The sequence below is a fragment of the Rhinatrema bivittatum genome, chromosome 19 (assembly GCF_901001135.1).
Source record: "Rhinatrema bivittatum chromosome 19, aRhiBiv1.1, whole genome shotgun sequence".
Classification (NCBI taxonomy): domain Eukaryota; kingdom Metazoa; phylum Chordata; class Amphibia; order Gymnophiona; family Rhinatrematidae; genus Rhinatrema; species Rhinatrema bivittatum.
The window spans coordinates 28,208,092-28,235,524 of record NC_042633.1 but is presented as its reverse complement, the minus strand read 5'-3'; the positions used below and the strand labels follow the sequence as shown (position 1 = coordinate 28,235,524).

At 47.3% G+C, this 27,433-nt stretch overlaps 2 protein-coding genes across 9 annotated transcripts in view; one reads left to right on the top strand and one right to left on the bottom strand.

Annotated features, from left to right (window-relative positions):
• Positions 1 to 27,433, bottom strand: part of LOC115080181 (zinc finger protein 665-like) — a 172,387-nt gene that overhangs the window by 21,677 nt on the left and 123,277 nt on the right. For 4 of the 6 annotated variants that reach the window (XM_029584285.1, XM_029584286.1, XM_029584289.1 and 1 more), the window contains one exon: positions 4,532 to 4,658. In XM_029584285.1, the coding sequence (XP_029440145.1) occupies positions 4,532 to 4,658 (127 nt within the window). Of the gene's footprint in view, positions 1 to 4,531; positions 4,659 to 5,127; positions 5,537 to 27,433 lie in introns of those variants that run through there. The other 2 variants (XM_029584288.1, XM_029584290.1) reach the window with 2 other exon arrangements.
• On the top strand, positions 8,390 to 26,469 carry LOC115080184 (oocyte zinc finger protein XlCOF6-like). 3 transcript variants are annotated; one of them, XM_029584298.1, is made up of 6 exons: positions 8,390 to 8,502; positions 11,377 to 11,503; positions 17,458 to 17,571; positions 17,704 to 17,805; positions 19,150 to 19,278; positions 22,967 to 26,469. In XM_029584298.1, the coding sequence occupies exons 2-6, from the start codon at positions 11,494 to 11,496 to the stop codon at positions 24,784 to 24,786; spliced, it is 2,175 nt and encodes a 724-aa protein (XP_029440158.1). In that variant the 5' UTR covers positions 8,390 to 8,502; positions 11,377 to 11,493; the 3' UTR covers positions 24,787 to 26,469. The 3 variants fall into 3 exon arrangements, with proteins under 3 accessions (XP_029440158.1, XP_029440157.1, XP_029440159.1); XM_029584297.1 differs by having other exon boundaries at positions 8,399 to 8,667; XM_029584299.1 differs by lacking the exon at positions 11,377 to 11,503 and having other exon boundaries at positions 8,399 to 8,667.

Below are 27,433 nucleotides of genomic sequence, written 5' to 3'. Positions count from 1 at the left end.
GGAGCCATGTGCAGCATAACTCCGTGACTGGAAATCCGCAAGAACGGTTCTCTGCAGGACAAAGCCTGTAGCTCCGAAATCCGTGTGGCCAAACAAATGACCACCAAAAACACTGTCTTCAGGGTGAGGTCCTTTAGCAAAGCTCCTCACATTGGCTCAAACAGAGGCCCACAGAGCACTTTCAGAACAAAATTAAGACTCCAATCCGGGCAAATCTTATGCACTGGAGGACGCAAATGCTTAACGCTCTTCAGAAAACTAATGACATCAGGGTGCGAGGCCAAGATGCTTTCCGTATCTTGCCCCTAAGTCAACCCAAGGCTGACACCTGCACGTGGAGCAAGCTATAGGCCAACCCCTTTGATAACCCTTGTTGCAAAAAGGCCAAAATGTGAGGAATGTCCACGCCTAGCGAATCCAGCCACTGCTCCAAACACCAAGACTCAAAAACCTTCCAGACCCTGACATAAGCCAGAGAAGTAAAAGGCCTTCTAGCCTGGAGCAGGGTGGAATAACCGGCTCTGAGTATTCTTTTAGTGGCAATTGCTGCCTCTCAAAAGCCAAGGCACGAGACAAAAGTGATCCTTCTGATCTGAGAATATGGGCCCTTGACAATGAACCCCTGGGAGATGGGCCAATTTCAGAGGCCCGTCCATCATGAGACACACCAGATCTGTGAACCTTAGTCAGCGCAGCCACTGTGGCGCTACCAGAACCACCTTGCTTGGGTGCATCTCTGTGCACCACCAAGACCCATCCGATGAGAGGCCAGGAAGGGAATATGTACAGCAGAACTCCTCTCTGCCATGGGCACATCAGCAAATTTATTCTTTCTGACCCAACGTCTCATCTGCAACTGAAGAATCGGGTTGCTTTGGCATTGCCTCGCATGGCCATGAGGTCCAATTGGGGGTCATCCCACCTGTCGCATCACCAAGAAAACAGCTATTCCAGTGGCGGGTTCAGCCGCAGTGAAGGATGTTCAGGATCGTAGACTGGAGATGCATTTAAAATGCACCCAGCATTAACAGGCCCTCTGCATCAGAGTGCCACAGATCACCGCCCGGAGACTCAAGGTAGAAACCACAAACATCCATTTTAAATGCATCTCCAGTCTACGATCCTGAACATCCTTCACTGCGGCTGAACCCGCCACTGGAATAGCTGTTTTCTTGGTGATGGTGGAGACCGCCACATCCACCTTTGGCAGCTTCAACAGGTCTAAGGTCTTTTCCATCAATGGGTATAGCTTCGCCATCGCCCTGCCCACCTTAAGACCTGCCTCTAGGGAATCCCATTCCCGGTTAACCAATTTTTTAATCTTTTTAGGCAATGGGAAGGCATTAAGAGAACTCCTCAGTCCCTCCAGGGCCAAATTTATTCCTTCATTGTCTGATTCCTTGAGTGACCTTGATGCCCAATTCCTCCAAAACCTGAGGAATCAGGGGACGTAGCTGCTCTTTCCTAAACAGGCAGAAGACTCTCGGGTCAGCTCCCTCTGCCACCGGCATCTTGTCTGGATCAGGGTCATCCTTGCCTGTGTCTGGATCCACATCGGGATCCACCCCACTGGGTTCACCCCATGTAGGGGCACTTGCAGGATCTTCCTGAGGATCATCCAAGTCATCAAATTCCTTGGATCACATTCAGTTCCCAAACCGTGCCCCAGGCCCAGACGTCTGAGCAAACCACCAGAAACTCTCAACTAGATCTCCCTAGTTCTCTTAGAAGGACCTTGTGCCTGTCAATCCCCGGGACACTTCTCTCTTGCCCCCTTCCGAGCCAGAAAGGCCTTATGCAGAAGTAGAACAAAATCCAGTGAAAACTCCTCCGGACCCTTGTCATCCTCATTGAGGCCGCTCCCATCTGACTCTCCTTCCGTGCTAAGGTCCTGCGCTGCGTCGGTCTCATGGGAGAAAGAGCCAGAGGAGAATCCCTGGACGCCTTGGAACTTGCAGGCTTCTGCTTGCAACCCTCGGAGGCCATGGCTGCCCTTCCAGTCTCCATAGGATCTCTGCAGTGGGCCCCGAAGATCTGGTGGCTCTCTTGTCCGGGGCCACATCCGCGGACACTCCCTCACCCCCTCCGGCACAGCCGGAGCACAGGGACGCCTCATTCAGCCACGCGGACCACAACCCACATGCTTTACAGATTGCCACGTGTGGCTTCGGTGCCATTAAACAAATGGGAGAAGCAGCGGCCTAGTGGAAGAAAAACCCTGCTCTGGTGCTTGCACGCCGGCCGCGCACGTGGTCTGCCCTCAGAGCAACGCGCCTGCACAGGTCGACAGAAAATGCGCCTGAACAATCAGCCTGTCAGCCTCCCTGGATCCCCCTGAGAATCGGTAGCCTAGTGGAAGAAAAAACCTTGCTTAGGCCCTCGCATGCAGGCCGTGCACATGGTCTGCCCTCAGAGCCGCGTGCCTGCACAGGTCCGACTCAGCATGTGGAGAAGAAAAACGTGCCTGAGCAACCTGCCTGTCAGCCCCCCTGGATTCCCCGGCAGCCACAGCAGCTCAAACTCTCCCAGCGCCGACATCTCCCACTGAAGAACAAGCAGCTCTTGCCACCAAGCCGTCCCAACCAAAGCTCCTGTTTCTAACAATTCTCTCTTTTTTTTTTTAAACTGAATTACTCAAGAAACAGAAATATTTCCCTGCCAGGAGGAAGGTGGCTTGAAGGAGAAGACTCGGAGGGAACAAGGGAGCCATTCCCCTGGCTATCAGACCCACCGGAAGTAGCGGACTAAAGCCAAACAGGGATAGCCAACCCCCTGCTCGCCTGGCTCCACCTGAGGGATGGTCCACAAAGTTACCTAACAACTCATGGAACACTGCATCAAATTCTGTCTTTTTTTTTTTTTTTTAACAGACTGCAGGTTTGCACCTCTACCATCTGCTGGAGACAGAGAAATACTGAGGGGACTGCAGGCAGCACTCTCGGTTATGTAGCAGTGCCTCAAAATTTTGTTCTCTGCCTCCATCTGCTGGGAAGGATGCATAAACCCACTTGTCTGGACTGAGATGGGTATGAAGAGGAAATGATCTGGAAAGGAATACAAGTGAGGTGATCAAATTGGCAGATGACACAAAATTATTCAGAGTAGTTAAGTCACAAGCAGATTGTGATAAATTGCAGGTGGACCTTGCGAAATTGGAAGATTGGGCTTCCATATGGCAGATGAAATATGATGTGGACAAATGCAAGGTGATGCATATAGGGAAAAATAACCCATGCTGTAGTTACACGATGTTAGGTTCCATATTAGGAGCTACCACCTATGATAAAGATCTGGGCGTCATAGTTGGTATTACATTGAAATAGTCGGCTCAGTGTGAAGCAGTGGTCAAAAAAGCAAACATTAGGAATTATTAGAAAAAGAATGATGAATAAAACGGAAAATGTCATAATGCCTCTGTATCGCTCCATGGTGAGACCGCACCTTGAATACTGTGTACAATTCTGGTCACCGCATCTCAAAAAAGATATAATTGCGATGGAGAAGGTACAGAGAAGGGCGACCAAAATGATAAAGGGGATGGAACAGCTCCCCTATGAGGAAAGCAAGCGGTTAGGTCTGTTCACCTTGGAGAAGAGACAGCTGAGGAGGAATATGACAGGGTTTGAAAGAAGTAAATGTGAATCGGTTATTCACTTTCAGATAATACAGGGACTAGAGGGCATTCCATGAAGTTAGCAAGTAACACATTTAAAACAAATTCGAGAAAATTCTTTTTCCCTCAACGTACAAATAAGCTCTGGAATTTGTTGCCAGAGGATATGGTTAAGGCAGTTAGTGTAGCCGGGTTTTAAAAGGATTTTGATAAGTTCCTGGCGAACTCCATAAACTGCTATTAATCAATAAGGAATAGCCACTGCTTGTTGCCAGCATTTTACCCCTAAGACCATTTTACCCCTAAGACCATTTTACCCCTAAGACCATTTTACCCCTAAGACCAGAATAAGAGCCTCCTGACTGCTCTGTTTATACTAATAATGTCTCCGCTATCTCTAGCCTTTCCTTCCTTCCAGCAGTCTATGCCTCCAAGTTTAATTTCCCTGTTAAATGTAACTTTGCTTTTCCTTTTCATGTTCAACCTTTTGTTTTTGGTTACTGTTCTTGGTTCAGTTCCCCTATTCGATGTGAACCGACCTGATATGGTCTCTACCATGAAGGTCGGTATAGAAAAGTGTTAAATAAATAAATAAATAAATTAGTAGCATGGGATCTATTTAATGTTTGGGTACTTGCCAGGTACTTGTGACTTGGATTGGCCGCTGTTGTAGACAGGATACTGGGCTTGATGGACCCTTGTTCTTATGTAAGTTTTCTTACAGCATGGAGCAGTATATTTTCTTCTGGGCGTGCAGCAGTGAAGTCTCGCACTGGGCTCTGGAGAGTCACAGCAGGTCTTGCTGGACTTGGGATAACATCATGGGCCAGGCCCTAAATTTTCCCAACCCTGATAAAATGGCAATATCTATCCTGCAATGTTTTTATGGGTAGTGGATGATAGAAAAGACATATTTACCCTGTGACGTGAGGATGCCGTGAATCTCCTTGATGACCTTCTTGTACAGCTCCTTCTGCCATTCTCCCAGAATGTCCCACTCCACTTCCAAGAAATAAGCAGCGACGTCGCTGAATGTGATCGATGCCTGGAACAGCAAACAGGACACCCTCAGCCCCTCTCCCGCCAGCTTCATTATAATGTGTGTGTGTGTGTGTGTGTGTGATAAACTGTGTTACATGGCCTCTACCAGTGAGATAAGCTCTCTGGTAGATCATAGCTTGAGGAGAGCTCTGAATCTCGGATGATAATTGATTCAGCAGTTAGTAGGAGGAAGCATAAGCTTGTATGTCTGTGCATGTGCGTGCCTACTTGTGTGCGTGGGTGTGTGTGTTTGCATGTCAGAGAGTCTGGTGGAACAGAAGGCAAGAGAATCTGCACACCCCCTCCACCCTGCTAATCTCTGCTGATCTCAGGGGGAGCAGAACTCAAACCTCTCCAGGCATGGAAAGATCTTTGCACTGTGCCGTCAGGAGGGAGGGTGGAAGAGCTGCACAGGGAAAAAATGTTCTGTCAAGCTCTGATGCTCTGACTAGAAGAAGAGAAGAATCTCTTACCGGATCAGAGAGCAGGGCAGACATTTCCCTCTGAATTCTGCAGCTGCGGGGAGGGATTCAGGCTGGAGATTTTCCCATTCCTGGTAAGATGCAAAGAAAGGTGTATAGGAGAGGAGGAGGGGAGGCTAATTCCTGAGAGGCTCAGATAAAGTCCCTCTCCCCTGCTGCAGAATGGAGGAGACCGATCTGGAGCTTGCAGCGATCTCTGAATTCTGCAGCTGCAGGGATGGATTCAGGCTGGAGATTTCCCTGACCCTGCTCAGAGGCTGAGAAAGATGAAGAAGAGAGGAGGGGGTGCGGCTGATTCCTCAGGGGTCTCAGATAAACTCCCTCCTCCTCTCTTCTACAGGGCTGGGGCTTGCAGGGATTTCCAGGCAGAAAGTTTCTGCTATTATTCTGAGTCTCTTCTTTTATTTACAGCCCTGCAGAGGCTAAAAGGAGAGAAAGCAGAGGAGCATGCGCCAAATTCCCCAAGCCAGGTCATGCTGGGGGGATGCTGCCTCCTTAAGGTGGATCTGCAGAGAGAGCCGATAGCTGCAGGGCGTTTAGGACAGGAGAAAGAAGCTAAGGACCTGCTTTAGTCCTGCCGAACTGTTGCCAAGAGGGAGGTTTTCAGTACTGCCCCAACTCTACAACAGGGGGATTAGCGCCTGTTTAACCTGTGTCGGACGCGGAGTAAATGAGTTAGCGCTCATCACATGCAAAGGCATGTGCATGAGCCTATTACTCCTTCACTCCGCATGCAAAAAGATAAATGTGCGTCTCAGACGCACATTTATCGCTCCAGGCGTTAATAGCTGAGCGCAGGTAAAAGAAGTAAGGAAAAGCAGAAAAAAATGCTTTTCTGTACTTTTTGAAAGTTAAAAAATAAATAAATAAATAACTCGGCAGACCGCCGAGTTATGAAGACTGACGCCGGTAAACTCGGCCTCGGTTTTCATAACTGGCCTGTTTGCCAGTAATGAAAATGACCGCCGCGGCCATCTGCCAGTAATGAAAATGGCCGCCGATGAACTTGGCGGCCATTTTCATTACTGGCAGACAGGCCAATTATGAAAACCAAGGCTGAGTTTACCGGCGTCGGTCTTCATAACCGGCAGCCGCAGCGGGGTCGCGCAACCCTCTAATTTAAATATTGCATGGCGCCCCCCTTGCTGGCGCCATATGTGTGTTAAGAAAACGGGCACTGACTTTTCAGCGCCCGCTTTCCGCGAACATTATTGCACTGGCCCCTTTGTAACCAACAGAAGAACTGTAAGGAGTTTAAATATCACCAATTCTTTTTTGAAGTCAACTTGGTTGTGCAAAGGAAACAACAATTTTGAATTATAGTTTCTTTGTTACCTTTTGTCCTTGCTGCAGAGGAATAATGTAACTCAATTACTTTTAAGTCACTGAGTTATATCTATTGTAAAACAGTGATAAAAGATAAATATAAAACATAAGAGGGTCCAAATACAGTAGCATGTTTAGTGGACAAGTTGTCCTGGATATTCAGTTGACTAAAAGTCCCACTAAATATCCCTGTTTCAACTTATCCTGCTAACTCTGGTCATCTGGTCATGCTGTCCTAAAGTTAGCCTGATAACTTATCCAGCTAACTCAGTTATTCCCCGGAACGCCTTTGGACTGTCCTTAGAATGCCCCTCACTTTTCCAGCCAAATTCTAGCTGCAATAGGTAAAGTGAGAGGCAGCGTAAAAAAGGGCCCCCTATGGGAGAACGGGCGTCTGGCGCTCAAAAGAGGCTATTGCATCGGGCGCCCACAGCTGCAACGAGCATTCAATATGAGCATCCGTTTTGACCGAGCTTGCTTTAGTTATTTTGCTGAGGTTCTTTGTTTGCAAGCTGCTGTTTATTATATCGGGCGTCCATTGCTACGGGCGTCTAAATTGAATGATCATAAGAAACATGCGCTTCTTTTTTTTATCAAATCAATATATATTTATTATTCGCCATCGCAAGCAGTAAATGCAAGAGCCGGAATGATGCTAAGGAGGACGACACATTTCTCACAACACAGAGGACCATATTTTGTAATCTTTCTCATGAGCCCTTGACTGCGAGTGGACTTTACTCCACCTCTGGGGCTGGAGTTAAATTCCCCACATTAAAAAGTGTGTGTTAGGTGCCCCTGCATCGAGCCGTAATAGCTAACATCCTCATCTATATGAAATCTGCATGCGTTAGACGCTATCAGGTTCGCGTTTGTTAGGGTGCGCGTTTTGGACGTGCTGATTTCCCTGCTGCATTGTGTGCTAGTCTTGCGTGCCCAAAACTTGCGCCCAACCACGTGTAAACCCGTGCGCTAGCTGGGCGCACTTGATTGCATCGGCCCCTTAATTGGGCCAAGGGGGTGGGAACTGGGAGAGAAATTCATGTCAGCATTCACCGCCAATCTGGGGACGAATAGCACACAGTGAAGAGGCATAGAATGCAGGCAATCAAAATAATGTGCCTCAAACTCCCGTAGTGTACATTAACAGACAACAGCGCGTTCACTAGAGATGTGCTTCGGCTGAACCTTTCGGTTCGGCCTTCGTTGTCGGCCCGCCGCGGGAAATTTCGGTTTCCACCAGTTCAGGCCTATTTTTTTTTCGGCCGCCCCAAAATTTCAGGGAAATTGCCTTCATTTTTTGGGGTGGCCGAAACAGGACGAATTAGACAATTTTGTTGAAATTGTCTAATTCGTCCTAGACGAATGCACATCCCTAGTGTTCACAGACAATATAGTGCATGCTGAAGCAAACTGGTGCATATTAAAGTCAATCACCACTTGTGAGAATAAGCCAGAGAGAAGGATGTGTGTGAGAGAGCATGAATGTGTGTGACAGGATGACTTCATGATTATGAGCAAGAGTGTCTCCATGGCAGACAATGAGACAGTGTGCAGGAGTCAGAGGCAGCTGCTGTTTCACTGCTTTTTTTAAGCCTCATTTTAGACAGGTCTCTCTGTCTGCTCATGGGTGCAAGCTGTATGGGTGCAGCCTGTGCAGAACAAACAGGAAGGAATAATTTGTGTTGAGTTTGCACCCCCAATCATTTTGAAAAGTTGGCGTCTGTGATTCTGCTAGGTCATAATGATTTCCCTAAACCTAGCAAAATTACCTGATGCAAAAAAATTAAACCTGGTCCCTGACGTGTTCCTCCTGTCCCGGACACCCAGTAGCTATCTGCTTTCTCCGCAGATCCACCTTAAAGAGGCAGGATCCCAGCAGCTTAGCATCAGAGCAGGCAGCTTTACCCATGCTGCCTTGCTTTCGCTTCCTCTAGAGCCAACAGGGCTGCAAGGAACAGAAAAAACTCAGAATAAAAGCAGAAACTTTCTGCCTCCTTAGGACTGGAAATCTCTGCAAGCCCCAGATCTGCAGAAGGGGTAAGAGGAGGGATTTTATCTGAGTCCCTCAGGAATCAGCCGCGCCCCCCTCCTCTCCTGTTCATCTTTCTCAGCCTCTGAGCAGGGACAGGGAAATCTCCAGCCTGAATCCCTCCCCGCAGCTGCAGAATTCAGAGGGAAATGTCTGCCCTGCTCTCTGATCCGGTAAGAGATTCTTCTCTCTCCCTCTGTATACAGGACACCCGCACTTAAAGGGAACCTTTTCCCTGTGCAGCTCCTGCAGCCTCCCCTCCTCACAGCACAGGGCAAAGATCTTTACCTACAAGGGAAGGTTTGAGTTCTGCTAGCAGGGTGGAGGGGAGCATGCAGACACTCTCTCTGTCCCAGCAGATTCTGCCCCTCCCCCCCCCCCCCCCAGCACACACATTTTCCCTTTCACACGTGTGTGCACTGTCATGTACATGTTCACATATCTGTACATGTTCTCTCATTGCTTACACTCTCACACACACACACCACACTGTCAACTCCAGTTTTCAAAAGGGTTTCTTTGGCAGCCCCTGCCAGCTTAAATAGTCCCGTCAACTCCTTTTTCTCTCTTCACCGCTGCACATACCCAGCTCCAGCACTCTCCCTTTCCTGCCTTCAGACACCACGCCATCGGTCTCTGTCCCTACCATCACTATCCACTTGCTGCTGCTGAACCAACAATACAGCAACCTGTAGATTAAGTTTGAAGACAGCTATAAGAGTTCTTAGAGATTTAATACATGGAAAGAAAATGATATTGAGGATACGTGAAGCAGGATGGCCCCCGCAGCAGCGATCTCATGTAACAGAGTTTATTACACACATGTAACCCCTGTGCCAAGGGGCCACCTTCCCAGCCCTGGGGAGCGTTTGTCTGGCAGCCCCAGGGTGGGGTAGACTCAGTCTCTGGACATGGGCTGGGGATGGGATAATCTGTAAAGTCAGACCCGATGAGAACACTTCAAACAGTCCAGAAAATCTATTGTCCACACCTGATGTTACGCGTGCCGGAAGCGGAGCCCCGCGACCGGTTCTGCTCACCCCTGGCCGCCTTCCTGCGGCAGCAGGAGGCTCGGGCTCCCTGGCAGCGGTGGGGAGCCACTGCAGTCTCATGCCTCTCGGGGCTCCTCCTGCCCCCTCTGCTTCCTCCTGCCTGGGATGTCCTACTAGGCGTGCGCACGCCCCCTGCCGATCTTTAAAGGGCTCGCGGCGGGAAAGTGCTGCCGGCCCAGCCCAATGACATCACTCTTTCAACCTTATATAAGGCTGCGTCCAGCTCCCAAGGGGGTGACTTTGCAACGGATCTCCTCGCTTCCTGCAACTGCTCTAAGTTCCTGCCCTCCTCGCCTTTTCTGCTTGACCTTGGCCTTGACTTCGGACCGGACATTGACTACGAGCTACGCCGCCTGCCATGACCTTGCCCGGACATAGACTACGGACGGTGCAACCCCTGGCCTTCCATCCGTGTAGAGGCCCCACGTAAGTCCAGCCGACACCAGTACCCAAGGGCTCAACCTGAGGGGAACGGGGGCTGGTAGTGGTGAAGCCCCAGCGGGTCCTCCGATAGCCTCCGGCCTCGCCTGCCGACGGAGGGAACCTGTGGGGCTCTTTCCCACAGGTGGTAACAACTCCCCCTTGGCCCAAGGGTCCACAGCCCGAACACCTGACTTGTGCCCCACTAAAAGAAATGCTTACTGTAATCCACACAGGTAGAAGAATCTTCCCATTCACAACAAAGTTCAGGCTGAATAGATTTAGTGGTCATCTGCAGTAGATCACCAGGCTCCCAGTTCACCTTCCTCTTCTCCACGGTATCCTTTCTTATCACACAATCTCTGATTTCCTTTACTTGTGGAACCAGTGCTGGTCCCCAGTGGTAAGTTATCCTCTGATACAGAAACACCAGTCTACACTCACTTCAGAAGAAATTCACATCCAGACACACAGTACAGGAGCGGCATCAGAGTCTGCACACCCCCAGTCCTTCGGGCATAGTCCCCAGCCTTGTGCTGAAATAACCAGCTGCAATAACCCCCCCCCCCCCCCCAAGATCTAGCCAGACCCCCCAACACAGTTCCTGAGTCTAAGTCCACACATAAACCTCTTCCCTTTTAGTACTTAGTACTCGCCTTTCAGCTTCAGCTCAGCTTAGTGCTAGTCTCGAGCCCTTCACTGAAATAACCAGTTGCAACCTTCCTCAAGCATAGTCTCTGTACCCAAATTCCAAACTTTTTCTTAGTAAGTAAGAACTTGTCATCCACTATTAGGCACTTCTGTTCCACCTCAGGGTAGTTGAAACCCCAGGCTCTCCTCCGCTCACTCTTGTACTCCACACTTGTCTCGCCTCTCAGTCCATCCCACACTGTAGGATGAAGCACTGCTGCTCTCCTCTAACTCCCTTGACATGGAGCCTCCTGTTGTCCTGACTCCTTCCTCAGACAACCAGCCCTGAGCCCATGCACATCCCCTTTTATACAATTGCAACTCACTCCACCATTGGCTAGCAGTCAGACTTGCCACTCATCACACATTGCATACACCTTCAAGGCAGGCATTAAACCACTCTCTGGAAGGTTCCCTATTTTAAGGAATAAGATAAACTTTTAAACTTTCTAGGAAAAAAAACCCCAGTTCACACCCCTTATAGGAAAGGCTATCCACTAATTCCTCCTACTAGCCATCCTCCCTCAGATAAACTTCAGATAACCTTTGTTAACCAGAACATTCTCATTTTAAGGTATAGGCTGAGATTTTGAACTCCCTAGTAAGTACCTAGCCCGAGGAAGGAAGCTACGATGCCATCTAGTGACCCCATAGGGTTACTCACACATTATAATGAAGCTGGCAGGAGAGGGGCTGAGGGTGTCCCATTTGCTGTTCCAGGCATCGGTCACATTCAGGGACGTCGCTGCTTATTTCTTGGAAGTGGAGTGGGGCATTCTGGGAGAATGGCAGAAAGAGCTGTACAAGAAGGTCATCCAGGAGATTCATGGCATCCTCATGTCACGGGGTAAATATGCTTTTTCTATTACCAATGACCCATAGACACATTGCAGGAAGGGAGTTTCCGTTTTATTAGAACTGAAAAAATCCCAGGTGCACTGTTCCCTCTAAGCTGTGTGTGCACACATAGGTTATGAACCTTGCACACACATAAAATGCCATAATAACATATGGTGAAATTACTTCTTACCTGATAATTTCCTTTCTTCTAGAGAGGACAGGCCAGTCCACATAAGTGGGTTATGTACCCCAACCAGTAGATGAAGACAGAGATAAACTGAGTTGCTGACATCACCCATATATAGCTGTACACTGCCATCAGCCTGCCAGTATTCTTGTAAAAGCCAACTGTGAACAACTGAATAACATATGAACCATAACTTTAACAATCTCCTTAATCCATGCTACTTCACATTTACTTTCTTTGGCCTTCCATTTTTTTTTTAAACTTCGAAGAAACCAAGAAGCAGTGGGCTTAGTAGTGGAGACTGAACATAATCTATAGCAATAAATGCTAAATGTGACTTACTAGGAGCTTCAATGATCTGAAGCAGTTCTTAACGATGTCCGTTTTCCAATTTTCTTGAAGTCTTTGAGAAAATGGACAAATTGAGAATGGAATGGAGGCAGCCCGGGGTGGGAGTGTGGACCGGCCTGCCCTTTTAGAGGAAAGGAAATTATCAGGTAATTTCACCTTCCTCTTCATTCAGGCAGGCCAGTCCACACAAGTGGGATGTACCAAAGCTACTCCCTTAAAGAGTAGGAGGCTGCCTGCTCTCCCTGCAATACTCCAAGGATTCTTTATTAGCACAAAACGTCATAAAAAGCCCAACTCAGGCTGAGTTTCACTCTTATATTGAGCTGCTTCAGGGGCTATTGTAAATATAAATCAATAAAACACATTACATATAAATTAAATATATAAACAAGCCAAATAAAACATATAAAAACATAAATAACTTATAAACATTCCGCAAAAATGTAACATTGCCTTCACAAACGCCATGTCCTCCTGTGCTCAAACTTCCAAAAGGCAATGTTTGGAGAATGTGTGCAAGGGAAAACCAGGTCTCTGACTTGCGTATTTCAGACAAAAAAAGTTACATTAATTCCGCCCAAGACACAGCTTGTACCGTAGTAGAATAGGCTCTTAAATGTTTAGGCAACAGCATCTGAGTCCACATATGCTGCTGTTACCACCTCTTGATCCAATGTGCCAGCATGTCTTGAGATGCCACTTCTCCTTGCATACCTCCACCATGTAGAACGAAAAGACAAACTGTCTTTCTCAGGGTTTGGTAACCTTTAGATAACGTTAACAGATGTTGTCTTACATCTAGAGGGCATAAAAAACAAAATTCTTGTTCATCTCTACAACTGTCCAATGATGGCACCGACAAAGACTGATTCATGTGAAAATCCAAAATCATCTTCAGCAAAAAAAAAAAAAAAAAAAGGAAGGCACTGTCTGGATTTGCACTCTGTCCTGAGTAATCAATAAGAAAGGTTCTCGTCATGAAAGGGCCACTATCTTCAAGGTAAGCAAGCACAAGTTAAGATTACATAGAGAGCAAAAGAAGAGTCCTACCAGGAAGGTCAAGATCAAATTTAGATCCCAGAGGGGAAGAGGTATCTGCAGTGGAGGTCAAATATGTTTGATCCCTTTCAAAAACCTTGTAACATTTGGATGGGATGAAAGAGGCCTACCATTAATTCGCCCTCGTTAACATGCCACCTGCACCTTCAAAGTGTTGAGGGCTAACCCTTTAACCAAACCTTCTTGCAGAAATTCCTAAATGAGCTGTCTTCCCACCTTGGAAATATTACAATATATATATTTATAAACAATTTTTTTTCATATCTCAGTGTTCAAAAACAAGGTGTTCCCTCTGACTACGCCTCCGCCTCCTCTGGCATCGGGGCTCCATGCTCCAGGTTTCCGGGAGGAACTGGAATAGATGATTCAGGAGGCCATCGGCAAAGCGATGCAAGGCTTCAAGGATCCATCGATGCCGATACCGGTACCGATGCCTGAACTGATAGCCGATCCCATTCCAGTAGCGCTAGCACCGTTACGAGAATGGAAGCACTGATCGCTGCTTTGCCTCTGAGGGATTCGACGACTCCAATGGACCCAGTGCCTTCCTCTCCGATTCCTCTTTCATCGGCAGACGAAGGAGAAACACCGTTCCTTCCGCCATCGGGAGTGCTTCCGATGCCTAGATCATCAGTTTCACCGATTGCATCTTTGTTTCCATCGGTGCCACCATCCCGTCCATCGATGCCCTCGGTGCCACCAGTGACACCATCGATGCCCTCGGTGCCTCGCCCAGGACCTTCAGGTATACCAATTTTTCATCCCTCCAAGGACCCTGGGGGTGCTGGAGATGATCCCTACGATACCTGGACTGACGATTCATCCCAGGATACCGATGACTTGCCATCGCCACCCTCTCCTGTTGAAAGCAGGAAGCGTTCTCCGCCAGAGGACTTGTCCTTCATTAATTTTGTGAAGGAAATGACTGAAGTGGTTCCTTTTCAGCTTCAGACAGAACAAGATGAAAGGCATCAGACGATGGAGCTTCTTCAATTTTTAGATGCTCCTAAAGAACTAACATCTATTCCCATCCATGACGTCCTCCTGGATCTTCTCAAAAGGAATTGGGAACATCCTTACTCTGTGGCACCAGTCAATTGGAAAGCAGACACTACATACCTAGTCCAGTCAACTCCTGGTTTCCAGAAGTCCCAAATGGACCACCATTCAGTGGTTGTTGAGTCAGCCCAAAAGAAAGCCCGAAGAGCCAAGCCTCATTCTTCCTATCCTCCAGGAAAGGAACAAAAATTCCTGGTTGCTATAGGTCGTCGTATCTTTCAAGGGGCTATGCTTATATCCCGCATCGCCTCTTATCAACTTTATATGACCCAGTACAACAGGGCCCTCTTTAAACAAACACAGGACTTTGCTGAGCCCCTACCTCAACAGTCTCAAGACCAATTACATTCCCTAGCTCAAAATTTATTTTATTTATTTATTTAACAGTTTTTCTATACCGACATTAAAATACACATCATGTCGGTTAACATGATAACAAGAGGTGGAAATTACAAATAACAGGGAGGGGGAGGGAACTGAGGATAACTATAGCTCAAAAGGGTTTAGAAGCGGGCAAGCATGAGATAAGATCTGCCTATGATGTTTTTGACACCGCTTTCAGGGTCTCAGCAACAGCCATTTCTGCAAGGCGATGGGCCTGGCTAAAGTCGTCCGACCTACGGCCTGAGGTCCAGGATAGACTATCTGATTTGCCTTGCACTGGAGATAATCTTTTTGGTGAGCAAATACAAAAGACAGTGGCGCAACTCAAGGATCACCATGAGACTCTTCGCCAACTCTCCTTGCTACCTTCTGAATATCCTGCTTAGGAAACATTCAGAAAAGAGCCCGAGAAATCCTTTTACCGCCAAAAGAAATCTTATCCTCCTCCGTCCAAAGGTCGCTCTACTAAGCCTTATCAGAAAGGCCAGTCTAGGCAACCTCGCAGGCAAAAGCCGCAAACAACTCCTCAACCAGGTCCAGCATCTGGTTTTTGACTTTTTCCTAGAGAGCAGCATTCAGACTCCACTAAACCATGTACCAGTGGGAGGCCGATTGTGCCACTTCAGTGGGTGCTCCCATAATAACTCAAGGTTATCATCTCAACTTTCTTGCCGTTCCACCGGACTCCCAACTTCGACTGACTTGGAGAACATCAGACCATTCACCGCTCCTGGAACAGGAGATTTCCCTCCTCCTCCAGTCCAGAGCGATAGAACCAGTGCCTTACTCCCAGCAGGGCCTCGGATTCTACTCTCGGTATTTTCTAATACCAAAAAAGTCAGGTGGCGTACGCCTGATACTAGATCTTCAAGCCTTAAACAAGTTCCTCCAAAGAGAAAAGTTCGAGATGGTGACCTTGGGTTCCCTCCTCCCCCTTCTACAAAGGGGAGACTGGCTCTGCTCTCTAGACCTCCAGGACGCTTACACACAATAACCCCGTCTCATCGGAGATTTCTGCGATCTCTCGTAGGCCCAAAGCACTACCAATATTGAGTACTACCATTCAGCCTAGCCTCTGCTCCACGAGTCTTCACCAAGTGCCTCGTAATAGTAGCAGCATTCTTCAGAACTCAAGGTGTCCATGTCTACCCCTATCTCGACGATTGGTTGATCAGGGCTCCCACACAGCAAACTGTTTTGATGTCCCTACGTCTCACCTTGCACACCCTGATCTCTCTGGGGTTTCTCGTCAATTGTCCAAAGTCCAACTTGGTCCCATCGCAAACCCTGTCGTTCATAGGAGCAGACTTGGACACCCTCAAGGCAAAGGCATTTCTTCCTCAAGAACGAGCTCTTATCATCTCCTCTCTCGCCCATCAGCTACAGTCTCGACAGCGCTCCACTGCACGTCACGTTCTGGTCTTGCTAGGACACATGGCGTCCTCAGTACACGTCACTCCCATGGCTCGTCTCGCCATAGACCCAGGCATCTACTTTCGGGAATCACAATTGTTCTCTTGCTTTAGGGTCCAAGGGGTAAAGTCCTCCTCTAGAATAAGGTCTTTTTTCCCATGTGGATGCACTACTGGCATCTAGCCCCAACGACTTCCGGGTTCATGATAAAAAACCTGGGAATTCATCCCTAGAGAAGAAGTGCAGCATAGTTCCATGTGGTTCCTGTTCTGGAGGAATTTTTCCTTCTTTGAGGGAGAATCTGTCCGCTTCCTCCGGTGAAGAATCCAACCTACTCCATGAACCCTCCGATGGGACATCATCTTGTGCTCTCTCCTCACCTATTTAGCACTTGTCAGGCTTAGACTGGAATGTTTCTTGCCCGTTTTTGACTGAGACTGCGGTAGATTAGATCTCTCATGTGGCTTCTCTTGAGCCTTACAGAAAGATTGAAGCCCCTTAAAGAATTCAACTGAGGAACAAGAAGCTGGATCCATTCCTGATATCATCAGGCTATTTACTGGGAGGGAGGGGGATTTAACGGGGGGGGGGGAATGCCCCCCCCCCGAGGCCCCATCCTCTAATTCATCTCTGTGGAAGAAGGAAGCCCCTTCCGAAGTAAAATCTCCTTGGCTCAGCTCCCCGCGAACCCCCCAAGCTCTCCTGACAGAGGCTCAGTGAAAGGCGTGGCTGAAGCGCCTGCATACCGCATGCAGTGCAAATCAGGTGGGTCACTTTCCTCGTTCGCCTGCCTGCTTCCTGGGTCAATTGCCGCGGAAAAGAAGATGGCCGCCGCCAGCAGGACATGCGGTCCTAACGAGGGAGGAAACGGCACCAGGGCAGGGCAGCGGGCGGGAAACGAGGTGGCAGCTGCGGCTCTGGCGCTGCCTCGCACACGGGCGACAGCTGGGATTCCACTGCACTGCTTTCTTTCTTTCCTTTTTTTGTTTTTTTAAAGCCGAAGCTGCACGGAACAAAGAGGGAAAGGAACTTGCCCTCTGTATCATTCTTCAGCAGGTTATAGCCGGGGATGGCTGTATCCCATTCATGAGACTCATTGAACCATATCGTCATGTTAGCAACACTATCCAAGTCTGCCTCCACAGTTAGGGCCTGGATTCTCATTGGGGCCAGACAACTCTACTGTACAACACGCAGCCCCTCTAGGTGGTACCCCGATGCCACAGGTCAGATTTCCCCTTTCTCCCGACGGAGACTGGCACCAGCAATGCCTCCACCCAGGAGGGTCACGAATAGAACTGATTTAATACTAAACAAGGGGCAGGCTAGAATTCCACTCTCGCCAAGCTTTATCACACAGATTCACACACTCAGAAATACAAACACACCCGGGGATGTGCGCACACACACACACACACACCTCCTTCAGAATAGGCAACAGATGAAACCCCCTCTAAGGTTTCTGCAAGTACAAATGTGAAATGTCATTTTGCTGTCTTTATTGACAGGTTATTCAATTCTTAATCCTGATGTCATATTCAAGATTAAAAAGGAAGAGGAGAAATATTTCCCTCAACGCTGTGAGCGGGAGGGAAAAGAAACCATGAAGGACCCCCCCATTAGTAAGTAAATGTTCTGCATTTAAAGGGCTCTGCATTTTCACATCACATTTGTAGACTTAAAATCCCGTTCCTAATATAACATTAGCAGGTCCTGGGTGACTCCTTCTAGCCAGGTTTGTTTTCTCATCCCAGGCCTTCCCATCGTAACGTCTGTGTTTTCACTGAGCGTTAAACAAGAGGAAGATCTGCCCTTCATGGACCCTCCTGAATCAGAGATTCCCCCTCCTGTGACAGGCGAGTATCCGATTCCTCCTGGATGCCTTCACTAAGGTCAGCCGGTGCCATTTATGAGTTCAGCAGTGGAAGAAAGAGAGGCCATCATCCCCTGTCTTGCCTCCGTTATTTGATTTCATGCTGACTGTCTGGAGGGGCACCTGGCAGAGGTGTAGGACTGGGAGTGTTGCAGGGGAGCCTGTCCCGTGGGGGCAATACTGCTCAATTTAGTTACAGAGGCATAATGGGAGGTGCACTTAAGCCCTTGTGTTGCTGGTGGGTTAAGGCAGATTACAGTTTATAATAACCCATTTTAATATTAATGCACTGACTTGTATGATATTATATTTAACACAGCTCATTAACTTTTTTTTTTTTTGCTCTATTCTATATTAATTCCAGATAAGGACTAACATGGATTAACATATTAAAGTGGTAACCCACATTAACGCTTGTGTTAAGGATTCTGGATTTTGCACGCATACCATGCTAACGTCTGCATAGAGTGCCATTTTGTGTATTACTAACTGCTTGACTGACAGGAGACAGCGTGTAATGGTAATTGGAATCTGATCCGATGAGAGAACGGTGCTAAGTGCAGTGCCACAAGGATCGGTTCTGTTCAATATCTTTGTGAGTGACATTACAGAGGGATTAGAAGGAAAATGTGTCCTTTTGCAGATGATGATAAGATCTGCAACAGAATGGACATGCCTGAAGGAGTAGAGGGAATGAAAAGGGATTTAAGAAAACTTGAAGAATGGTCAAAGATTTGGCAGCTGGGATTCAATGCCAAGAAGTGCAGAGTCGTGCAGCTGGGGTGTGGAAATCCAAAAGAGCTGTATGTGAGGGGGGGACACGTGCATGGACAAGGAGAGGGGCTTTGGGGTGATAGTGTCTGGCAATCTTTAGGTAGCTAAAGCCAGTGCCTCCGGATCTTTCTGTGGAATGATGATCCTGATATTGGAGGTCTATCCCAGTTTTCTCTGGCTTCTGTTGTAGCCTTTATCAGTTCTTTCTTTCTTTGGTGATTTTCTCTCTGTCTGGTATTACAGCTTTCCAATTCTGGACTCTGCCTCCTCAATTCTTTTTTTTTTAGTTGGAGTCTAGCTTTTGTTCTGCTGTCTCCAACCTATTTTCTAACCCTGCTGTGTCTGTGTGTGTGATATCATATGACAGAGCATGTCATGATACTGCTAGAAGAGATTTCTGATGATGATCAGTACTGCAGCACCAATGTATTATTAGCTCTGCACTGCTGGCAGTGCCTTTGAAAACAGCAGAATTCTGAATTCAATTGCACTGATGTGTTAGGCTCTGGGGTAACTTTTCTAAACATATTGTAAACATCTTTTCCTATAATAGGCTCCCCCAATATCAAACCTGACATTTTAATCCGATTTAAGCAAGAAGGACTCGGGATTGAACCCCAAGGGTGTGAAGAAAGAGGAAACTTGACCATCACGGGCACATGCAAGGCACTGCGTGAAGCAGGTGATGTGGCTTGGATTAAAGAAAGACACCTCCTCGGGACCAGGCACAGGGAGAATGAGGCATTAAATCAAGGGCCCGGCTTCTTACCTTTGTTGTGTGGAGAATGTTTGTCTTCTCTTTCCTTTATTTCTGGTTTTTCTTTCATTTTCAGGTCTCTGTTTTTGCCTTTCTTCTCCTGTTCCATCTCTCATCTTTCCCCCTCCATTTCACTACAGCTCACCTCTCTTCCCAATGGCATCTCCACTTCTCCCCCTCTCCGTCCCTCTGTAGGATGTCCTCTTTCTTCCCATGTGTCTCTGTTCCTTTTACCTCAGTTTATTCCCCAGCTCCTATCTCCATCTCCCATGAGGGTTTTCATCCTTCCCTCCACCCCTCGCTAGTTCCTTTTTTTTAAATAATTATTTATTTATAACATTTTCAATAAATCCAAGCAAAATAAAACATACAGAAACAGCACCTAGAGATCAACAAACACAAGGAAACATCATTGAGAAGCAATATGAAAAAGATCTCTCATACTCTTGTCAGTCCCCAAATAGAAGAGTTTTCCAGCTCAGAAATTTTGAGAAGATAATAATATTAACAAAACCCAAAAGAATGTAGCCTAACGGAAAGGAGACAACACTCTGAATATTAATTGGCGCCTGTATCTTGAGAGGCAACTTCTAAGTTGTGGCAGAGGAAGAGGTTTCCTGCGGGCTTTTATCATTAAGAAAAGCAGTCGGTTGGGAGGCTTAAAAACCGCAGCATATTTTAACCCCCTTAAGTTTGATCACACACTTGCACAGAAAATAGAGCCAAAATATAGCCCCCGAAACTAGTGACACTGGGTTGTAGCAATAAAAATCTCTTTCTCTTAGTCTGAGTTGCTTTAGCAACATCAGGAAACATAAGGACTCTTACTCCTAGAAATGGAACATCTCTGTTACGAAAAAACAATTTCAGAATAAAATCACGATCTGACTCAATAGCAAAAAGTTACAATTAGTGCAGAAGGCTCCATTCCTTCTTCAGAGGATTTTTCTAGAAAAGACGACAAATGTGATAGTTCAAGTGAAGCTGGAGAGTCCTCTTTACCTCGTGGAAGCTTTCGATTTATAGGCAAATAATACGCCTTCGAAACTGGGGGGAGCAGATTTTCTGGAACTTTTACAATTTCCATAAAACATCTGTGCAACATCTCCCCAGGGCAGACCAAGTTTTTCCTTTGAAAAGTTTATTAATTGGATATTACGTCGGCGAATCACATTTTCCAAATTTTCCACCTTACTTTGCAGGTATAAATGACCTGTACATATAACTCCCACTGAGTTCTGTAAAGCTGTCTCTTTAGCTTCCAGTTGTTCCACTTTCTGCGATATACCAGTTATTTGAGTTTGTGAGGCATTAACCATTGTAGATAACTCTTGATGCTGGGAAACAAATTGTGCCATTTGAAGGGAAAGCTTCATAATGGCTTCCCATATTACATCAAGAGTAATATTAGAGGATTTCGTAATAGGTAGGGGAAATACCTCAGTTTTTGATAATCCCTCCATAGCAGACAAAGGAGGGATCCCTCCATAGCAGCCATCAGGCGAGCTAACTGCCTCCACCTGTGAGGAGAAGTCCAAAGTCCTTCCAAGGTTCTGCTCCTCAGTATGAGCGTCTCTCAATGCTGAATCGACCGGCATTGTAGTGTCATCTGACCACGACGGAACGAAGCCATTACCGTCAGCATTGGTCCCAGAGGTCCACGGTCTGGAGTTAAGGAGGTTTCCGAGTCAGGGACTGCAGCTGGTGAGCCATTGCCAGCAAACTGTCCAATGACTGCTGAACAGAGCCCAACTGAGGGTCCCGGTTCCAGAGAAGAGCTTTATCCATCGGGCCTTTTGGCGTTGAGATTGTTGACATATCTGGGAACACGTGAGCCTTGCCCTTTCTTTCACCCATGAAAACAGAAAGGAAATAAGGTAAAAGACAAAACTGTTATAAGGCAAGAGGGAATCCACGGAGCACACTCCTTTCCCATGCGGCCATCTTGGAAACCTAGGCTCTCTTGTAGAACATTCCCCCTCAGTCTTTCTGACTTCCTTCACAGCGGCCCCACCATGCTCTCCCTTCCTCCCACCTAGCAGCATAGGGTGGTTTTTTTTTGTTTTCCGTGAGCCCTGAAATGCTGGCAGCTTGGGCGGGGGGCAGCAGCTGGGAGGAGGGGGGATTCCCCAGCAAAGAGTAATATTCTGCAGAAATTATCATTGCTAAGGCATTGTGGGGAAACTGTGCATGTTCCCTGTCCTGGTTCCTTTTTATAGCTCCAGAGGGTCATTAACTCCTTCCATAATAACATTGTAAATGACGGCAGATAAAGACCCAAACGGTTCATTCAGTCTGCCCAACAAGTTGTTTAAGGGTTGTAACTGCTGCTCCATGCAGGTTTCTCCCATGCAGAAATGTTACATCACAAGTTGCCACGCTTACCCCGTTTCTTCATTTCCATCCTCTAGCTCCTAGGGATCCTCTGTGTTTGTCCCACACCCTTTTGAATTCCATTACTGTTTTTGTCTTCACCAACCTTTCTGTGAAGAAATATATTTCCTGACATTGTTTCCGAGTCTACCTCCTTGGAGTTTCATATCAGGACCCCTAGTTCTACAAGGTTTGATTCTTGTGCGTTAACACCTTTCAGGTATTTAAAAGTCTGTATCATCTCTCCTCCAGCATATACATATTTACATCCTTCAGTCTCATATGGCTTTCGATGCAGACCCCACATCATTCTGGTTGCCTCTCTGGACCACTTCCTTCCTTTCTCTATCTAGGATACTTACATTTTCAGAGCTCACAAAATTCACATCAACTCACTTATAGCCAAATGTTGCTTTTCATGCATCAATATCCAGGACTATTTAAATACTGAAGGTATCTTCCCATTGTCTTAACAGGCAGCCAAGGTTACAGTCCTGACCCCACAGTAGAAATTCTCAAATTGGAAGAGTTTTATTTTAGTGACCAAACTGAATGGAGGAGAAGACACTGATCCCAAGAGTGGTGAATCCTGTTAGTAACTTTGAGTTAAATTGTTGTTACTAAGTTATTAGAATCCAGTCTCTTTCACCTGGTTCAGCACCCGGATCTCCAGATTTTGTGGGTTAAGCCATGAAGGGAAACACTACCGATGCTGGAGGTAAAGATGAGATACACGGAACAAATAGGATAAGATCAGACATAGTATGCTTCTGTCTATGCATGTGCCTGGAGGTATTGAAACTACCGCCAATCTGTGATCCCCTCGACCTTTAAAAAGGTTAATTTAGCAGGGGAAACACCACTGTCCTGTAAAGCTTTGAGGACATAAAAGGCTTTGTTTATTTGTGGCAGGTAATGAGTCCCCTTCTCTCAGCTCCTTAAAAAGGTCAGGAATGCCTGGCCTAGGTGAAAGCTTATTTACGTAATTGCTCTTTGGCAAGAAGCACCAGAGACAGCCAGGGCAAGGAGAAAGGGAAAAGACAGAAGTATTTTGTAGCTACTGCCATGAAGATCCACATAGGATGGGGTAAGGGGCAGGGGTGTGGAAGGGGCCTAGGACAGTGCCCATCCATTTTAACCATGGTCTCCCAAAATGCAGTTCTGGCTGGGATATTTCTCCATCCATATCCTTCTCCATAGCTGTAAAATGAATGATCACACTCTCATTTTTATCCAACAGATGATGGATTTGGGAACAATAGTGAGAGTCAGAGAATGTGCGATGGACAGCAGAAGGAGGAATGGAAACAGGAAGGCCCCTCCCGAGACAGCCCCAATTTTTCAGCTGACTTTGAAGGAGGTATCAGTAGAGTAACACCATCCAAGGTGAAAGAAATGGCCCAAAAAGGAGAGCAATCAAAGTCATGTACTGAACGAGAGAGAAATTCCAGCCAGTGCCCAAATCTTGTACAAACTCAAGTACTCCATAAAGGAGAGAGACCATTTCAAAGTGCTGATTCACGGGAAAGCTTCTCCAAAAGCTCAGATTCTGTACCTCAAGAAAAGATTGAATGTGGGAACAAATTCACAGAGAAGTCAAGTCACATATGTAACCTACACAATCAGAGTAGAGAGAATAAATGTACAAGTACTGACGGAGAGAAAAGTGCCCTTAATAAAACAAAACTTAAAGCATTTAGAAACGTTTACATGCAAAAGAAACCATTAAAATGTACTCGGTGCGAAAAATGTTTTACCTACAAAGCCGAGCTGGAAAGGCATGTAAGAATTCATATAGGAGGAAGATCATTCCAAAGTACTAAATGTGAGAAAAGACTTACTTGGCAATCAAATCTGAGAGAACAGAATGTAATTCACAGAAGAAGCAAGCCTTTTAAGTGTACTGAATGTGAAAAATGTTTTACATACATATCACAACTTACAATTCATCAGAAATTACACACAGGAGAGAAACCATTTAAATGTCCTGAATGTGATAAAAACTTCAGTCAGAAAGGTCACCTGCGAGAGCACGAAATGATTCACAGGGGAGAGAAGCCCTTTAAATGTTCTTTCTGTGAAAAATGTTTCAGTAGGAAAGACAACCTGAGAGAGCATGAAATGATCCACACAGGACAACAACCCTTTAAATGTTCAGAATGTGATAAATGTTTCAGTAAAAAAGGCAACCTGCGAGTTCATGAAATGGTTCACACGGGAGAGCAACCATTTAAATGTTCTGAATGTGCTAAATGTTACAGGAAAAAATCTGATTTAAGAAAACATGAAAGAATCCACATTGGAGAGAGAAGTTTTAAATGTTCCGAATGTGATAAATGTTTCAGTCAGAAAGGCCACCTGCAAAAGCAGGAAATGGCGCTCCCAGGAGAGAAACAATTTAAATGTTCTGAGTGTGATAAATGTTTCAATAAAAAATGCAACCTAAAAATGCATGAAATGGTCCATACAGGAGAGCAACCATTTAAATGTTCTGAATGTGATAAATGTTTTAATAAAAAAGGCAATCTGAAAGCACATGAAATGGTCCACACGGGAGAGCAACCATTTAAATGTTCTGAATGTGATAAATGTTACAAGCAAAAATCCGACTTAAGAAAACATGAAAGAATCCACATTGCAGAGAGAGGCTTTAAATGTTCAGAATGTGGTAAATGTTTCCATGAGAGAAGCAGCCTACAATACCATGAAATGACCCACAAGAGAGAGAAATCATTTAAATGCTTTGAATGTGATAAATGTTTCAGGCAAAAATCTGTCTTAAAAAAACACGAGAGGGTCCACACTGGAGACAAACCATTTAAATGTTCTCAATGTGTTAAATGTTTCCGTGAGAAAAGCAACCTGCGACAACATGAAATGACCCACAGGGTAGATAAACCATTTAAATGTTCTGAATGCATTAAATGTTTCAGTAGAAGAGGCAACCTGAGAGAACATGAAATGACTCACATAGGACAGCAACCATTTAAATGTTCTGAATGTGATAACTGTTTCAGCAAAAAAGGTAGCCTGCAAACGGGAGAGTGCGAACCAGCATAGAAAAAACTGGTAAAATGGAAAAATGCAAATTTTGTAAAACAGAACTGGAAACGGTTGCACATCTTGTTGCTGGATGTGATGTGCTGATGTCAGAAGGTCTGTATGCAGAAAGGACACAACAAGATGGCACGTCTCACCCACTGGAAATTGTGTAGACACTGTAAAATCGCCGGGATCACAACCCTAACAGAATTGAAGAGAATAAAGAAGTTGTGATCACTGGGACATTCCCTTTCCAACTGATAAGAAGATCAATGCTAGAAAATCAGACATTGTGGTAAAGGAGAAAAACACAAGCATGGCATTACTGATAGAGATATCAGCACCCAGCAGTTATTCTGTGGATTATAGGGATAAAGGAAAGATGTGTAAGTATCAAGAGATGCAATCAGAGACCAAGAAAATGTGGCAGAAAGATACAGAAATATTCCCAATAATAATGGGTGCCACTGGTCTGATTAAGAAGAATTTCCAAGTGCACATTGATCTGTTTTCTTTTTGTATTACATTGTATAACTACAGTGGAAGGCTGTCTTTGCAAGTATTAGCAGGAAATTTGAGAGACTGAGATTGTTTCCAATATACCCTGACTTATGAATGAGGTTCATTGCTGTCGAGGTATGCGCAAAACAAACCCGTTTGGAGACACTGCCCTATGCTAAATATTTCAGTGAGAAAGGCAAACTTTGAGTGCAAGAAATTACCCACAAGGGAAAGAAACCGTTTCAAAGTGTTGCATAAGAGAGCCAAAAATCCCTATTGCTAATGGCATCGTACACAAGATCCTGGAAACGTTAGTCCGTTGGAAAGAATTACACTTCTTTGAGACATTGTATATTTTGAAGCAGTGACACTATTGGGATGTCATCCTCAACAACTATTTCTGGACCCATAGAGCAGGCATTCCCTGAGCCTTAACTGGCCTAGAGAAGATGAGCACACATCTTGGTTTCGTTATATACCTTTTACTGCATTCCGGATCGAACAACCAGTGAAGAGATTTTTGTGTGCATTAAAAATGTATACAATCCTCTTAGATCTTTATATGGCATATGATTCTAAAAGGGTGCTTTTGACGAAAAAACTGCTCCTCTGGTAATGCTGAGGATTTGACAGTTTAGAGAGACTGGGGGCCGATGGCGTAAGGTGCCCTCAGCAGACCATACAGTTTAATCTGCAGTTGTGTGCACAATTCTTTTAGGCAGACTTTTATTCTGATGCAGCAAGGAGTTTTGAGCATATTGTTTCACGTCCTTGCTTGGAAATCCCATGCTAATGATGACATAAGGTGTTACCCCCCACTACCGAGGTGCGCTGGCATAACTTGTGCTTTCATAGTGATTCGCACCCTTGCCCCCGGCAGCCCCCAGCGCCGGCCACGAGGCGCAGAGCCGCGAACCGAGGCGCCACCCACAGCCCTCCTCCGGGCCGTGAAGCGGCCAATCCGTACCCGCACAAGCCGCCAATAGCAGCAGGGCCAGGAACCCTTTAAATCGACCGCGGCGCCGCGAAACTCCCTCTTACCTGCTCCAGCGTCTCCGATCCAGCGTCTCCCATCGTGCGAGGCCTGCGCAGCCGGCGCCGAGACCCACCGGGGTAAGGCCCTGATTCGCACCCTTGCCCCCGGCAGCCCCCAGCGCCGGCCACGAGGCGCAGAGCCGCGAACCGAGGCGCCACCCACAGCCCTCCTCCGGGCCGTGAAGCGGCCAATCCGTACCCGCACAAGCCGCCAATAGCAGCAGGGCCAGGAGCCCTTTAAATCGACCGCGGCGCCGCGAAACTCCCTCTTACCTGCTCCAGCGTCTCCGATCCAGCGTCTCCCATCGTGCGAGGCCTGCGCAGCCGGCGCCGAGACCCACCGGGGTAAGGCCCTGATTCGCACCCTTGCCCCCGGCAGCCCCCAGCGCCGGCCACGAGGCGCAGAGCCGCGAACCGAGGCGCCACCCACAGCCCTCCTCCGGGCCGTGAAGCGGCCAATCCGTACCCGCACAAGCCGCCAATAGCAGCAGGGCCAGGAGCCCTTTAAATCGACCGCGGCGCCGCGAACTCCCTCTTACCTGCTCCAGCGTCTCCGATCCAGCGTCTCCCATCGTGCGAGGCCTGCGCAGCCGGCGCCGAGACCCACCGGGGTAAGGCCCTGATTCGCACCCTTGCCCCCGGCAGCCCCCAGCACCGGCCACGAGGCGCAGAGCCGCGAACCGAGGCGCCACCCACAGCCCTCCTCCGGGCCGTGAAGCGGCCAATCCGTACCCGCACAAGCCGCCAATAGCAGCAGGGCCAGGAGCCCTTTAAATCGACCGCGGCGCCGCGAAACTCCCTCTTACCTGCTCCAGCGTCTCCGATCCAGTGTCTCCCATCGTGCGAGGCCTGCGCAGCCGGCGCCGAGACCCACCGGGGTAAGGCCCTGATTCGCACCCTTGCCCCCGGCAGCCCCCAGCGCCGGCCACGAGGCGCAGAGCCGCGAACCGAGGTGCCACCCACAGCCCTCCTCCGGGCCGTGAAGCGGCCAATCCGTACCCACACAAGCCGCCAATAGCAGCAGGGCCAGGAGCCCTTTAAATCGACCACAGCGCCTAGGCGTCGCACGCCGCGCGTCGCACGCCTAAGGAGCACGACAAAGGGGCCAGCCCCTTTGTCTCGCCCCTTC

What these genes read in the sequence shown, in the direction of transcription:
- LOC115080184 (XM_029584297.1), top strand. Translation starts at nt 8,644, where the DNA reads ATGTCTGCCCTGCTCTCTGATCCG. An exon ending in CATGAAGGACCCCCCCATTA is followed by an intron (nt 17,572 to 17,703) that starts GTAAGTAAATGT and finishes TTCTCATCCCAG; the next exon opens with GCCTTCCCATCGTAACGTCT. An exon ending in CAAGGCACTGCGTGAAGCAG is followed by an intron (nt 19,279 to 22,966) that starts GTGATGTGGCTT and finishes TTTATCCAACAG; the next exon opens with ATGATGGATTTGGGAACAAT.